General features: G+C 48.4%; 1 protein-coding gene across 1 annotated transcript in view; it reads right to left on the minus strand.

The window, feature by feature from the left end:
• ADAMTS18 (ADAM metallopeptidase with thrombospondin type 1 motif 18) overlaps positions 1-14,551 on the minus strand; it is a 136,558-nt gene that overhangs the window by 18,344 nt on the left and 103,663 nt on the right. Inside the window, exon 17 of the mRNA XM_075537171.1 lies at positions 636-789. Within this exon, the coding sequence (XP_075393286.1) occupies positions 636-789 (154 nt within the window). The remainder of the gene's footprint in view (positions 1-635; positions 790-14,551) is intronic.

Consider the following 14,551-nt stretch of genomic DNA (forward strand, 5'->3'; position numbering starts at 1 on the left):
AACCACCAGCCACTCTGTGGGAGAAAGACGAGGCTTTCTACTCCCACAGAAGGGAGTCTTGGAAACCCGCAGGGGCAATTCTACCCAGTCTTACAGGGTTGTTGTGAGTTGGAATTAACTCGATGGCAGTTTGGTTAGAACGAGACACAGCATGTATGTGCGTGCCCACGTACTCCCCAGTTACCATCAAGTGGATTTTGACTCACGATGATCTCCTATGGATCAGAACGGAACTGTGCTAACACAGGGTTTGGGGAGCTAAGTTTTCAGCGGTAGATCAGATCCCCCACACTTTTCTTTCAAAGTATTGCCTTGAGCTGCCGACCTTGCAGGTAGCAATGAGCACATGAATCTCACACCAACCAGGGAGACGTGTGTGTGTGTGTGTGTGTGCGCGCGCGTCCCTTAAATTTCAGATGTATAACCTTTGCACCCTACTGGTAGATGACACTCACAAGGATCGGTGGCTTTCTGTGTAGAAAGACACCGAGGAGGGAGACAATACTATTGGCATTTACAGTGATGGTCCCTGTGAGGGGCAGCCCTCCTGTGGTACATTTACATTGGACAGCGTGAAAACGGCCTGGGGTGAAAGCATGCTCTCAGGAGGCGCGGATTGAAGGGCACCCCGATACCTCCGCCGCAGGCGACGGAGCAGTTTGACTGCACCGTGTTCCAGGAGTACACGTGTCTCTGGGTGGCCGTCCGGGTGGTGCTCTGCGTTCCATTCGCGACCTTCGGCAGGGTGTACCTCCAGGCCACCCCCGGGTTTATGCCTTGTGTCAGAATCTGGAGACGGGAAGATAAAAATCAGAGGGGGAGGAGGTGACAGATCAGACCCTGGAATTCCACAAGTCTCACCCTGCAGTTTAGAGTTATTTGGATGGTGCTTTGACCTGAAAGTTGGTTGGCTCCATTGTTCCCGACTGGGCCCCCTGTGGTCGTACACGGATTCCCAGGACCCTTTACAAGCCGTCCCTTTGGATCATCAAAGCGGGGAGCTAGGAAATGCATACGAGGGAGGTACAACTTGCCACCTGCCATAGACCTACAACCTGTGGCTCTCGGTACGATGGGCAGAGGATGCCGAAGGGAGACCCTTTACACGGATGTGAGAGATAGGAAGGTCCAGGGGTGAGGAGTCAACCCTCACGTGACGCTCAGAAGCCTAGCAGGCTGCTCATGCACAGCGGGGCACCCTGCAGCCATGAGCTGAACCGCACTCAAGTCAATACTTTGGTTGGTGTATTCTAAGCCCTGGTGGAGTAGTGGTTATGTATTGGGCTGCTAACCTTATGGTCAGCAGTTTGAAACCACCAGCTGCTCCACAGGCCAAAGACGAGGCTTGCTACTCCTATAAGGGATTACAGTGTTTGGAAACCCAGAGAGGGAGTTCTCCCTTGTCCTATAGGGATGCTGTGGGTGGGCATTTGTGCAAGTTTTGTTGTTGTGTTTTCGGGGCCACAATTCACTGTCCTCTAGAAGCCGGGCACAGGAAAAGCACTCCAGAACTTTCCACGCCTCGCACTGAGGAGTTGCGACGGTGAAATACAAAAGGTTTGTAAGGTTTCCAAAGAGCATTTGCCTCTTGACTGTACCAGGGGACGAGCAAGCTAAACCCAAACAGAACAGAGCGAGAAGGGAAAGCAGAAGGAAGGAAAAAACAAATTCACAATTATTTTAAAGTAAATCATTATAGGGATGAGTGTTAAAAAGAAAGGAAAACTGACAAGTGGGGACATTGGTCAAATAAGAGCTGAAATGGACTGAACCCCAAGAGGGCACAGATCTCTGGGTGCTCCTCCCACTTGAAGGTCTGACTGCAGAAACAGGGGAGCCACTTCCTGGGGTGCCTCCTGGGATGGAGGTCCCTCTCCGCATCACTGTGCGAAGCCCTCCTCACTCTCCCAACAACCTCCTCTCTAGCAACTGTTTTTTCCCCCAATCGAAAATACCAAGAGGGGGGAATTCTTTAACTTGTTCAAGGTCATGCAGTGGATTCGGAAATGAGCTTCACAGTGAGTTCTGGGCCTCTGACAAAAGAAACATGTCCCCAGGCAGCAGTCCAGGATCCACCCCCCACTCCCCCACCCCCGCCCACTGGTGGTATGGGCAGACCCAGACCAGCAGCCCGCTTCCCACTTCTTTCTTTTCTTAACGACTCCTACTTTTTTCTCCTCCTAAGCTCAAAGCAGGAATATAAATAGCTAATTCTCTCCCTCCCCATGGAAAACATGTCGCCACCACAACGGAGCATCCATGCCCAAGAGGAAAAGCAGATCGCCAGTTAAAAATACCCCCCTGCTCTGCTTGCCACTTCTCTGCCTGGTGGGATTTTTACCTCCATGAAAGTTTGGCGGCGGGGGGGGGGGGTCGCAGCTGGAGGTGTCATGGGTTACACGTTGAGCTCCTAACCACAAGGTCAAAACTGGGAACCCCCCCCCCACCCAGGTGCTCCACAGGACAAAGATGGGACTGTCTGCTCCTGGATACCTGCAGTGCCCATCCTCCCCAGTCCACCGAGTGGGAATGGATCACTTCATGGCAGGGAGTTTGTTTTCTTGTTTTTTTTGGATGGCAGCTGTCTCAGGACTGTCTGTTCTTGCGGACACCTCCCTCAGATGCTACCCCGTGATTTCCACTTTGCTTTCAGCGGAAGTGTCTCCAGGAAGTCCAGGATGTATGCTTAAGATCCCCTGGTGGAGATGTGTGTTTGTTGGACAAGGACCCAAACCTAGGAGCCTCCCCACAACAAACAACATTTTACTAGGTGGGTCTGTGTACCCCAAACCCCATTAAAAACAACAACAAGGTTTCTGAGGCTATAAAGCTTTACAGGAGCAGACAGCCTCATCTTTCTCCCAAGAATCAGCTGGTGGGGTTTGAACCGCTAACTTTGTGGTTAGTAGCCCAATAATTAACCCACTACACACCAAATGTCCTTCCTTTCTTTATCTTTTCTATCTATCCATCCGTCCATCATCTATAGGTATGTACGCATGTATGTATATGAACGCATGCATATATACTTGTACAGTGGGGATTCCTTGCAAAATTAAAAACCAAGTGTCCTAGAACTTGCAGAGAGAAAGCTGGGCTGCTGTGAACCTGGGGGGCGGGGTAGCCTCACGAGCCCCCGAAGGAGCTCTGTACCACCATGATGTTGCTTCAGTAGCCGGGGGACAATTTATTTCCCCAAAGCAGCCCTGAAACAACAGAAGTACTCTCAATATCTTCCCTATAAAGTCACCAAGGGCCATATGTGGTTTCCCTCCTCCTCTCCCCTCCTAGGTGACAGGGGAATACGCACACGCAGATCATACGGAAGTCAAACCCTGGCGCTAAGCACAGGGCCTGCACGGCACAGGCTATTTATAGCAAGCACAGAACAAACCCACCCCGTATTATAACGATAATAAGACATGTACTTACTCTGGCAAGAGCGAGAAGAGAAATAACACAATTTGCTGTAAGTGTTCACAGGGACATACAACTTTAACTACTAACTCATAAAACATGTGGGCTGTGTTTCAGTTTTCCTTTTTTTGGTGTTACTATTACAAAGTTAGTGCCAACGGGCTTCTAGGGAATATTTATGTTTTATTGATTGGGTGCGTGAACAGCTTCAATGCGTGCATAAAAGAATAAGAACCTCTCCACTTAATGTCTCTGCAGTTATAATGGTACGCCGCGTTGTAAGTGTGACCAAGGAGGCCGAAAGGCAGGATTTGTGTTCCCCAGCAGAAATCTGCGTTGATGTCGGTTCACAAGCTCTTCTGCAAGATACGATGTTTTCAAATAGGAACCAAGACCAAAGGTATAAACTCACTGCCTTCAAGTCGAACCTGACTCATAGGGACCGTATGGGACAGGGTAAACCTCGCCCCTGTGGGTTTCTGAGACGGTAACTCTTTACGGGAAGAGAAAATCTCACCTTACTCCGCAGGAGTCGCTGGGGGTTCAAACTGTGCACCTTCCAGCTGGCCATACAACGCGTAACCACCAAGCCTCCCACGCTCAGCAAGGTATAAAAAGTGAGCACACTTACTTCAATTACCGTACATACTCGAGTGCAAGCTGACCCGGATATCAGCCGAGGCACCTGATTTTACCACAAAAACGGCATTAAAAATGTGCAGAAAGACTCAGCTTATACACAAGTATATATGGTAGGGCATTTCCTCCTCGCTAATAACTAAGGGATTCCCTGCCGTTTTTGTCATCCTGTATCAAGGGGGGAAATGACCAACAACAAAACATGAAGGAACAGCCTTCTCCCTGCCTATGTGAGGCTTGCAAATAGCTCTTTGGAAGCAGGCTGCCCACCCGGCTGAAGGAAATCCTGTGGGTCATGCCTCCTACCCTGTTCTCCATGGGAATAGAGTTTGGGCAGAAAATCAATTCTAGCTCAAGGACAGGCTGCTGTCATTTCAGGTACTACCATCAAGTTATATTGTTGCTTGCTACATATATATATGTGTGTGTGTGTGTGTATGTATGTATATATATATATAATTATTAAAAATGTCCAGGTTGGCCATAGCAGAGCACAGCTGTTAGCAGGGCTCTCACCTGGAAGCCACAGCTGCACCCAACCTTCAGGTCCGCACTTCTTCATTTGGGTCAGTTTGAAGCCGTACGTGAGATAATTTAACATGAGACATGACCCCTGGATCGAACTAAAAGGTTTCTCCTCCGGTCTTCCTGGATAGAGACGTCAGTCCCCAACCTGGTGGCCTGGCTCTGACCTCAGTATCTGTCTAATCTGGGGTGTCATCTTAAACACCTGCCCCCCCACATCTGAAGCTGGGGCGCAGGAGGCAATGGGGGTAGCAGAGACTGATGCAAGTTGGTAACTCCCACCAAGCTGTTATTTTAGGCCCTGTTAAGCCACCATGTCTCTGTTTCAGCTCTCCAGGAAAATGCAAACCCCACCCCCCCCCCCCCCGCCGGCCACAGAAGGCCCCGCTCCCCTGCATACTTGTGAAACATCCCAATAAAGCTGTTCCTGAACCAGCCCACACTGCTGCGTGTCAGACCTCAGACCGTAGGGCCGAGCTGTGAGGCGCACAAGCTTGGAAAGACGGCCGGTGATTCAGTCTACTTAACTGGACTCGCTCCAGACAACTTCCCGGCCAGCTGGCACGGCGCGCGTGGACAGCTGGCAGGCAACCTCTGTAAGCGGTTCCAGGTCCTCGGCGGGGCTGCTGAACGGCTACCTTTCACACACGAACCACCTGACCCAGACGGGACGCTCGGCAGCCCGACCGCAGGGTGCAGCGTGATAAAATGCACAGCTTAAGTTCGGGAACCGAAGGCCAGACCAGACTCTCCAAGCGCCTTCTGAAGCGGAGGAGGGGCGCACAGGGCGACAACGAAGGGCAAATGGAATAGTCGTGGGTCAGTCATGTTGCTCCTTTTAATCTCTTAATGGGAAAACTACAAATGGCCTCCACCAGCTTGGTCCTTATTTTATTATCGGAGGCATTTTTAAAGAAAATGATCTGGAGGTTCCCATGGCAGCCAGGGAGTTTTGGACACATGTTGAAAGACCGATTTCTGATTGAATGCATGGTAGGAGAAACTGGTTTCCTATGCTCAAGAATTCATTTTGTTGTTTAAAAAACAGTAAGAGCCACGCTGCCCCAAGGCTCATGACATGCCTGTCAGAGCACCCTGCAGCCGACTGTCATTTAAACTCGACAGCAGGATCTGAGGTGCCAGAGAGTTAGGAGCAGGCAAAGCGCACAGGTCAGCGGCAGGTCTGGGACCCAGGTCTCTGGAATGACCTGACTGCCCACCCTCAGCCTTTAACCTGTTCTAACCTGTCTCTCTCGTTGCGATGGCTTCTAATCCCATCCGTCTGTTTCCTCCTGCTTTGGTTTCACTATTCCGTTTAGTCACGGTCTTCACAAGTAGAATATATATACTCCCTTGTACAGATGACTCGTCCCCACCGCCAGCAACCAGCACCAAACTATCACCTGCATGCTACACGAGGAGTGGGTGAAGGCTTTGGGGAAGGTTGGTTTTGTGCATAGGGTGAGGGTGGGCCGTGATTGTCATTTTTTGGAAGCGTACCTCCCCCTGCAGGGTCCCCCCTGCCACCTTGCGCTCCTACCCCCCTGCCCCCGCCATGGTGCTAACATCTAGCCAGCCATCTCTGCCCGCTCATTACTCCACAGCTTGTAGAACACAGCCGCGTATGTGGCTGCTCTTTCTTATGTGGAATGGAGTTGGACTTGCCAAGAGACAGTAACGAACCGAACGCTCATGGGGATTTGGAAAACCCATCTGAAAGGCAGCTTAAAGGGGTGGGATGACCAGCCTAACCTTCACAACAGTGCTCCTTCAACGCCTCCCCCTTCCTCAGAGGTCTGTGGAGAGAAACCGAGTGTTCTCTGACCCGTGGCTACCCAAGACTTTGTGGCAGACGAACAGGGGTTCCTTCACCTCAGAAAGTAAGTGCAGCCCCTCTAGACAAATGACAGGCCTTGCCCCCAAAGCCTCCATCCCGTCCCCGGAGTCTGCTTGTCCTAGCGTCTGTTCTGTTACTCCCTGTCTCTCCAGAGCCCTGCCTTCACTCTATCCCGGGCTACTTGGTACATCACCCCTTCCTCACTCAGCCCACCCCTCCCTGGGTGAGGGGCTCAGCAAGGAGGCAGGGGAGAAGGTAATCCTTTGTTAGCGGGGGCTCACACCTTGTCATCCTATTGATCAATGTACCCATCCACCTGCTTCCCTGCCACCTCCTTTGGCTGAAGAGCGGACAGGGGAAGTTGTTTATTACAGTAATTTTCTTTCGCTGTCTTTTCCTGCCGGGAGTGAAGCGATTCCTCACTTACTGTCATCCCAGGCTGCTGCTCTCCCTGCACTATGGAAGGGGAGCAGGCCTTCAAAGAGTTAAACACACCCTTGTGTCATTTAACAGGAGGAAAGTCTTCACATAAATCGCCTCCTTTTAAAGGCTTGAAGGGAAAAAAGAAAAAAGGTCCACTGTGAAAACACAAGGACTCATATTTCAGGCAGCGAACAGCAGGCTGGTTATCAGGTCATCCTGAGACTGGATGCTTCTCCGGCAGGGCTGGAACGGCTTTATAATGAAACACTCAGAAGGAATTTCCTCGCCTCCCATCTGACTGCAGGGACGTCGGAGAGCGACCATGAGTTCATTCACGGTGGCGTGTAGGGGTGTACGTGTGTGAGAGAGACAGACAGGGAGACACACACCCAGTGACAGGGGCAGAGACAGACAAAGACCCAGACATTTACCGTTAATCACTTTGCTATCATCTCAGAGTGCATACTTTGGCTACCTTGCTACCCGTGCCCCCTCCAACCCAAACTCACTGCCATCAAGTTGATTCCCATGCGATAGGAGAGAAGAGAACTGCCCCCTATGGGTGTCCACGGTGATGGAGCTTTATTTAATAGGTGTCGAAAGCCTCATCTTTCTCCCACGGACTAGCTCGTAGGTTAAAACTGCCGACTTGGCAGTCAAAAGCCCTACTGGTCGCCCATTATGCCACCGGGGCATCAACACTCAGAAATCCCAACTCGCTGCCAGCGTGTCAAGGTCAACTCCTAGCAACCTTCTGGGTCTGAGTCTAGTACTGTCCATGTGAGTTTCTGAGATAAGTCCTACAGAGGTAGGAAGCCTCATCTTTCTCCCACAGAGAAGCTGCTGGTTTTGAACTGCTGACCTCAGATGCATAACCCACCAAGTTACCAGGGCTCCTGACTAGGGTACAGTTGGCTATTGAGGCTGGGGGATTCAGTTAGATTTGAGCGTTTCTTCCTGCTTCCACGCTTAGTGAGCCCCAAATAAAGCAGCATCTTACCCATTGCTTTATAGACAACGGAAAGAGAAGCAGGCCTTTCAAGTCCTTTAGCTCCTGAGAACCCTTGACCGCCAGGCTTGGGTTGTGGGGAATGAGTTGAAGTCTGTGGAGACGGTCTAGCTTCATAATCACTGTCTCTGTAGTCATCTCAGAAACAGTATGCTTGCCAAGTCATTGCTTATTAAGCTTTTGTGCTGGATGTGAGTCCTTAAGTCGATTTCATGGTTTTTCCTTTGCTTCTCAGCAGCCAATGGAAACGATACAACCCGGGGTCATGCCAATAAGCCCTGCTCAAGTCATTTGCATACCCGTGTGCACCTCTATTCCAAAATAAGAACATGATTGGTGAACTCTGATGCTTTAAGAAGTGAAGGCCTGAGACCACCATAAAAAGTTCTGATTACCCCAAGGCACGTTCCCAGGGCCTGGCATCGCCACCCACCTGTTGGCACTGTTGAAACCACGCGGAAGGGGAAAGGCCAAGGAGGATGGACGCGTGTAACACAGACTGCATTCAAAAATTTCCCTGGCGTGTGACTCAGTGATAAAAGCAAAGGTCTGTTTCCCATTTAGCGTCAACTCCGAGCTTCCCAAATGAAGACATTCTATAAATTCTATAAATGTCTGACATATAAAAATAACCAGGTGCATGAGACATGTTTTATTTGGTGTCAGGCCATATACACATTTCTTGGGGTTAATTGACAGCTGTCAAGTACTCCCAGGATTTCCCTGCCCAGCCTTCCGCTAGGAAACACCCAGAAGTGGGTGGGGGAGATCTGGGAAACCCACCATGCTGGGAGGGTTAGCTACTAGATGCCTAGACGGAGGTGTCAACAGGCCAGCGGCTTCCCAAGTGCACAATCTTCACCTTGGGGAAAGGCACATGGGGAGCCCTCAGAGGAAATTCTGGAGGTCACATTTCAAGGCTTAAAATACTTCCCACTCTGCTAAACTTGAAACTGCGGAGTTTTACGGCCAGTACTAAGAGGTGATTAAAGCCGGTGGGCTATTTTTTTGGGGGGGTGGGTACCCAAAACAATATATAGGACAAAAGCTCAGGCTCTTCAGAGAACAGCAGCTGATGGCTGTGGTTTAGGACCAATGGCCACTGACATGCTTCTAACCGTGGGGGGCCCATATGCATCAGGGTAGAACTTTGTTCCACAGGGTTTCTAAGGATTGATTATTTTTAATAGTTGGCCACAAGGCTTTTCTTCCAGAGTTGGATTAGAAATGCCAACCTTGTGATTCACAAGGGAGCTCACCAACCTCCTAGGGACCAAGGGCTAAAACAGGGTAAAAAGAGGCTTCTGATTGCTCCTCTCATCTCTTTATTTCTCACCTCCACAGGAGATTTTCCAAGGTGAAAAGGAGGTTTGGGGTGAGAGGGACCTATTGGAGTGCCAGTCCATCAACAAACACCTCTTTTGGAATCTCTAGGGCATTTGAGATAAGATCACACCAGCTATGGAAGATGCCGAGAAGCAGGCACCACAACTCTGTCAGCCAGGGGTTTCAAGTGCTAAAAATCAGTGCTCCTGAACCGTGCTTTCAGACCCAGCGGGAGACATTATCAGCCTGAGAAAAATCACTTACATAGGAACAAAGGGGGAAGCCAGATCATTCAGGAGCCCTGGTGGTGTTGTGCTTACGCATCGGGCTGCTAACAGCAAGGCCAACAGTTCAAGGCCACCAGCCACTCAGTGGGAGACCAATGGGGCTTTCTACTCTCATGAAGAGTTGCCTCGGAAACTGTCCTATAAAGTCACTATGAGATGGCATTGACTAGATAGCACTGAGTTGGTTTGATTGTTTTGGAATCTTGGTGCTTACTGGGTCAATTGTGAATTTTTGTTTTCTTTATATTGCAACGGAAAACTCAGTGTTTGTTCTCCACCAGGACGTGAAGATGGACACCCGAGTCACCTGTCTTAAGCACACTGACTCCAAATGAAAGGGAGCCACCACATACCGGAACTCACTCTCTAGTGTTTCAAGACCCAAGACGATAAAGTTCAGACAAGCAAATTTAGGTTGTACCCACTGACGTCCCTCCAACCTTGAGCACAGGGCCTGACACTAGGTGGACACCCATGAGTATTTGCTGACTTAAAAAAAAAATCAGGCATCCAGAGGATGTGAACCGAGAGCAACTGCTTTGGAAGTAGTCACCTAAACGGATACAGATCAAGGGAATTGACGATGGGAATTAGCTAGGATTTGGGAGGATCTGATGCAATCCATAGAGACGAGGGGTGAAGAGGGAGCTTTCCTTACAATGCCAGCCTTGTGCGTGTTTGGCAAACATGAGTCTGCGGAATTTTACACATTTTACACACTACTAAGAACTCAGGAAACGGGCAGCAGTTGTAAACGGACAAAAGATGACGTGCTCTCTGTTACAAATCTCAGTTTTCTGCAGACACCGCAGCAATTTCCATTCTCGTAGGTGCCCACACTCTGCTGTCAGCATCCCACAGGACCGTACAACCCAGTCAGTCTTCTCATATTGGAGTTAACAGATTGTGGACTCCCAAAGCATTCATTTTGGTTCAATTCATACTTGTAAAGAAAGGCATTCTGAACTTTAACTTTTACGAAAGAATACAGCCATGGATACTTGGATACTAATAAGAGTCTAGGTTGGTTTTTTTTTAAAGCAAAGTAATTTCTTTAAGTTTTTTAAGTGACTGTATTCCAACAGTTTTTGTAGAAGTATGAACACTGGCCAGAAATTTGAGGTTGCTCTCACGAGAACAATAATGGGCAATATAAAAATGCTAATGTCATTAACCCAAATTCTTTTCAAAGATAAAGTAGACATAACACTAAGTTATTAGATTTTATCTCCCTGAGCCCCACACCCCTTTTATTCTTGCTAGCTCCCAACCTATTTGCAAGTTTTTGAATGAAACCATAACCCGGCCTGTAAAAACACCAGTTAGGAATGTCCAATTAATCATGCAGGTTTCCATTTAGCTTGTTTGCAGACAGACCCCATTCCCAGGACATTCATTCAAGCTTTCATAGCATGACTACAGAAGGTTTTGAAGAGCAACAGCAGAGCAAACGTGACCTTACCCCCCTGTGGCGCACCTCTCGCTGTGAATGATTGGCGGGTATGAGAGCAGTCGTTGGGATTCCATTAGGCAGTGGGAAACCAAGCTGGGGGGCAGTAGTGGCTTGGTGGTAGACTCCGTGCCTTCCATGCAGAGACCCGGGTTTGACTCTCATCTACTGTGCCTCCCGCACTGGCCTGTCAGTGAAGACTTGTGTTCTGTTACGATGCAGGCCAGATGACAGCAGGAATCTCAGACTAAGATGAATCAGGAAGCAAGGTCTGGTGATCTAATCCAAAAATCAACCGATGAAAAACCCTGTGGATCACAGCAGCCTGTCCCCCTGGGCTTTGGGGTCCCCGTGAGCTGGTAAGCCACCTGAAGGAGCAGCTCACGCAACAACAACAAAATGAAATGATTTTCCAGAAACACACTGTGCATAGCCAGTATTTCCTATTTTTCTTTTCTTTTTCCTTCAAGGACAGATAGAGGCATGACGGATCAAAGAAATCCATTTCCAAGGATTAATCTTTCTAGCACGTAGAGGCCAACCATTCATTTCTCAAAAATAGCTTCAAATCATCGGGAAAAAATTGTCCACTGAGGAGCCCTGGGATGGCAGAGGTGGTTGCCAGGGGCCATCAAGTCAGTGCTGCCCTACGGACAAACAGAAGGAAGCATTGTCCGGTCCTGGGATATTCTGACCATTGTGGCTCTGTTTGAGGCCACTGTTGCAACCCCGGTGTCATTTCATCTTGCCGGGGTCTTCCTCTTTGTCACCGCCCCTCTGCTTTACCAAACATGACGTCCACTTGCAGGGACTGGCCTCTCCAGATAACACGTCCAAAGTACTTGAGTCCAGGTCTCACATCCTTGCCTCCAGGGAGTGTTCTGGGTGCACTGCTTTCCGGGCAGATCTGGTTGTTGTTTAGGCAATCCGTGGCACTTTCAATAATCTCCACCGGCACCAGAGCTCAAGCACGTGCAGTCTTCCTTGGCCAGTGTCCAGCTTTCCCGCGCATATGAGGTGATTGAAAATGCCACGACATGGATCCGAGACCCCTGAGTCCTCAAAGTAACAGCCCAAAGGTCAGTAGCTTGAACCCACCAGATGTTGCCCGAGAGAAAGGTGTGGCAGTCGGCTTCCCTAAAGATGCACACACCTTGGAAACCCCATGGGTTGCATGCAGTCTTCCCTCTAGGGCTGTTGGAGTCAGAAACGATTTCACAACCCTGTTTGCTGTTTGGTGGTAATAATAATAATATTATAATAATAAAAGGTTTAATGCTCAGTGATATGGCAATTATCTGGTTAATTTGATCAATACAGGCAACATTAGGGTAGAATTCAGGTTCTAAAGATGTAAGGAAGAAGGAACCCAGTCATTCCACTGCACTTTCCATCATTTCTCGTTTTGTTTTTTGCTGTGGTTTTCCTGTAGATGATGTATGTTTAAGGGAAAGGCTTAAAATTGCAGAGAAGAGTGAGCATCTACTGGAACTGCTTTGTGTTTTTAAACAAAACTGGAGAGAGAAAAAAAATAAATAAATAAAAACAAAAAAAACTGGAGAGCGAAATAGCAACAGCCAGCGAGATGGCTGCTTGTCACCAAGTGGTGCAAAACACAAATTCTCAGCACAAATGGTTTGCTCGTTGTTCTGACTGCCCGTGGCACAGGGCCAAGGGCAGCTAGCTCACCATCCCTACGTGGGAGTCATTTTCATTTAGTAGACAAGCTGTTTAAAGATGGGCCAAAGGCATCCTGGCAAAACTCTGAAGCCATGTAGCCTCCAAACTGGTACCGAGCAAGCTAAGTATACCTCTAAAAGAAAGGAAGAGTGACTTGCTGCTCATACATGTAACAGAAAGAGGATCGCCAAGAGTGAGCAATTAGACATAAAGACAAAGCACAAATTGTTCACCAGAATTCACTCCTAAGACTTAGAGAAAGGCCTGCCTGTCGACTCCCAAGTCAGGCAGTACGATCTCTGTGGACGCAGTAGTCTGACTCCTTTGTACAGAAGACTGTCCAGCATCAAAGACCAAGTTGGTAATTAAGATAACAGAGCTTACATGACATGGGATTCTGGAACACAGAGGGACAAGTGAACTTCCAAACTCCCCTAGTCCGGTGTGAACTGGCAAGTCTACATTCTCCTTCGAAACTCAAAGAGCTGAAAGTGTTGAAAGAACCGAGTACCCTCTTTCTGAATATTAAGTTCCGTGCCATAGTCAAGGGATCTTCCCTCCATGGGCAGAGGTCATGGGACCTAGCGCCATGAGCTTGGAAGACGATGGAATGATCAAAGAATGCTCATGGCCAAGGTCTGGGGCCACCGCTACAAACTCAAATATCTTGTTTTCCTGAAGATAGTTAAAAATCTAAAATGTTCGTAGAAATCACACAATATTAAAAACATTTGTGCATGGTTTTAAGATCATGTAGATTGAGAAGTCCAATTTGCCCTGTGGTCGGTCGCCCATTTGCTACTTATTGTCTGAAGTTTACATATATAAATATATATACACATACATACACACATATACATACATACATATATACATACATACATATATATACATAAATATATATACACACACATCTAGATGTAAAACAATTATGATGTAAGAAACACAATGGACCAAGCACTTTCTAGACACTGAACTTGTTGCTGTTGGGTGTCATTAAGTTGGTTCCAACCCACGGTGACCACGGTGACAAAAGAATGAAACACTGGCCAGTCCTGAACCACCCTCACAATAGAGTTGAGTCCATTGTTGCAGCCACTGTGTCAATGCAGATGATGGGGCCTCTTCCTCTAGTTTTTTTTTTGTGGACCCTCTGCGGCAGCGAGCCTACTGCCCTTTGCTAAGGCCGTGTTACTGACATCTCTCCTGATAACAAGTCCAAAATATGTGATGCAAGGCCTTGCCCGCCTCCCTTCCAGAGAGCACTCTGGCTCCACTTCTTCCAAAACAGATTTGTTTGTTCTTCTAGGCAAACTGAAAAAAACAAACAACAATAACAAAAACAAACCCAAACTCGCTGTCATTGACTCGATGACGACTCCTAATTACAGGGGCAGCTCTACGCTGTCCTATAGCGTCACTCCGTGAGCTCTCCCCACATTCCGCAGTACATTCAATAGCCTTTCCCAGTACCGTGAAACAAAGGCGTCCAACCGCCTGTGGCCTTCCTTGTTCGCTGTTCAGTTGAGCCAGGCACACGTGCAAGCGCCACCGCGTGGGCCAGGCACAGCTTAGTCTGTAAGAGGCACCTTTCCTCTTTCAGAGCGGAACGAGGTCTTTTGCAACAGAACTGTCCAATGCAATATGTCATTTGATGTCCTGGCTGCTGATGCCGTGAGCACTGATGATGGAGCCAAGTAATCTCCAATCCTTGACAACTTCAATCTTTTTCTGTTTATCATGATAAACAAGTACTTTCTAAACACCAAATTCACGCTATCCTACATCCCCCCAAGTTTTCACCATTAGCTCATATTGTTTACCCGTTTTCCACATATGAATATGATGCAATGCTACTGAGAGGGAATGACATGCTCTGGTTACACTGCTACTGAAGAGCCTAACTTCTTGGTTATTCAATGTGGAGAACATCCAACTTAGAAGCCAAATCCACATGT

Source organism: Tenrec ecaudatus, chromosome 18 (assembly GCF_050624435.1).
Source record: "Tenrec ecaudatus isolate mTenEca1 chromosome 18, mTenEca1.hap1, whole genome shotgun sequence".
In the NCBI taxonomy this organism is placed as follows: Eukaryota; Metazoa; Chordata; class Mammalia; order Afrosoricida; family Tenrecidae; genus Tenrec; species Tenrec ecaudatus.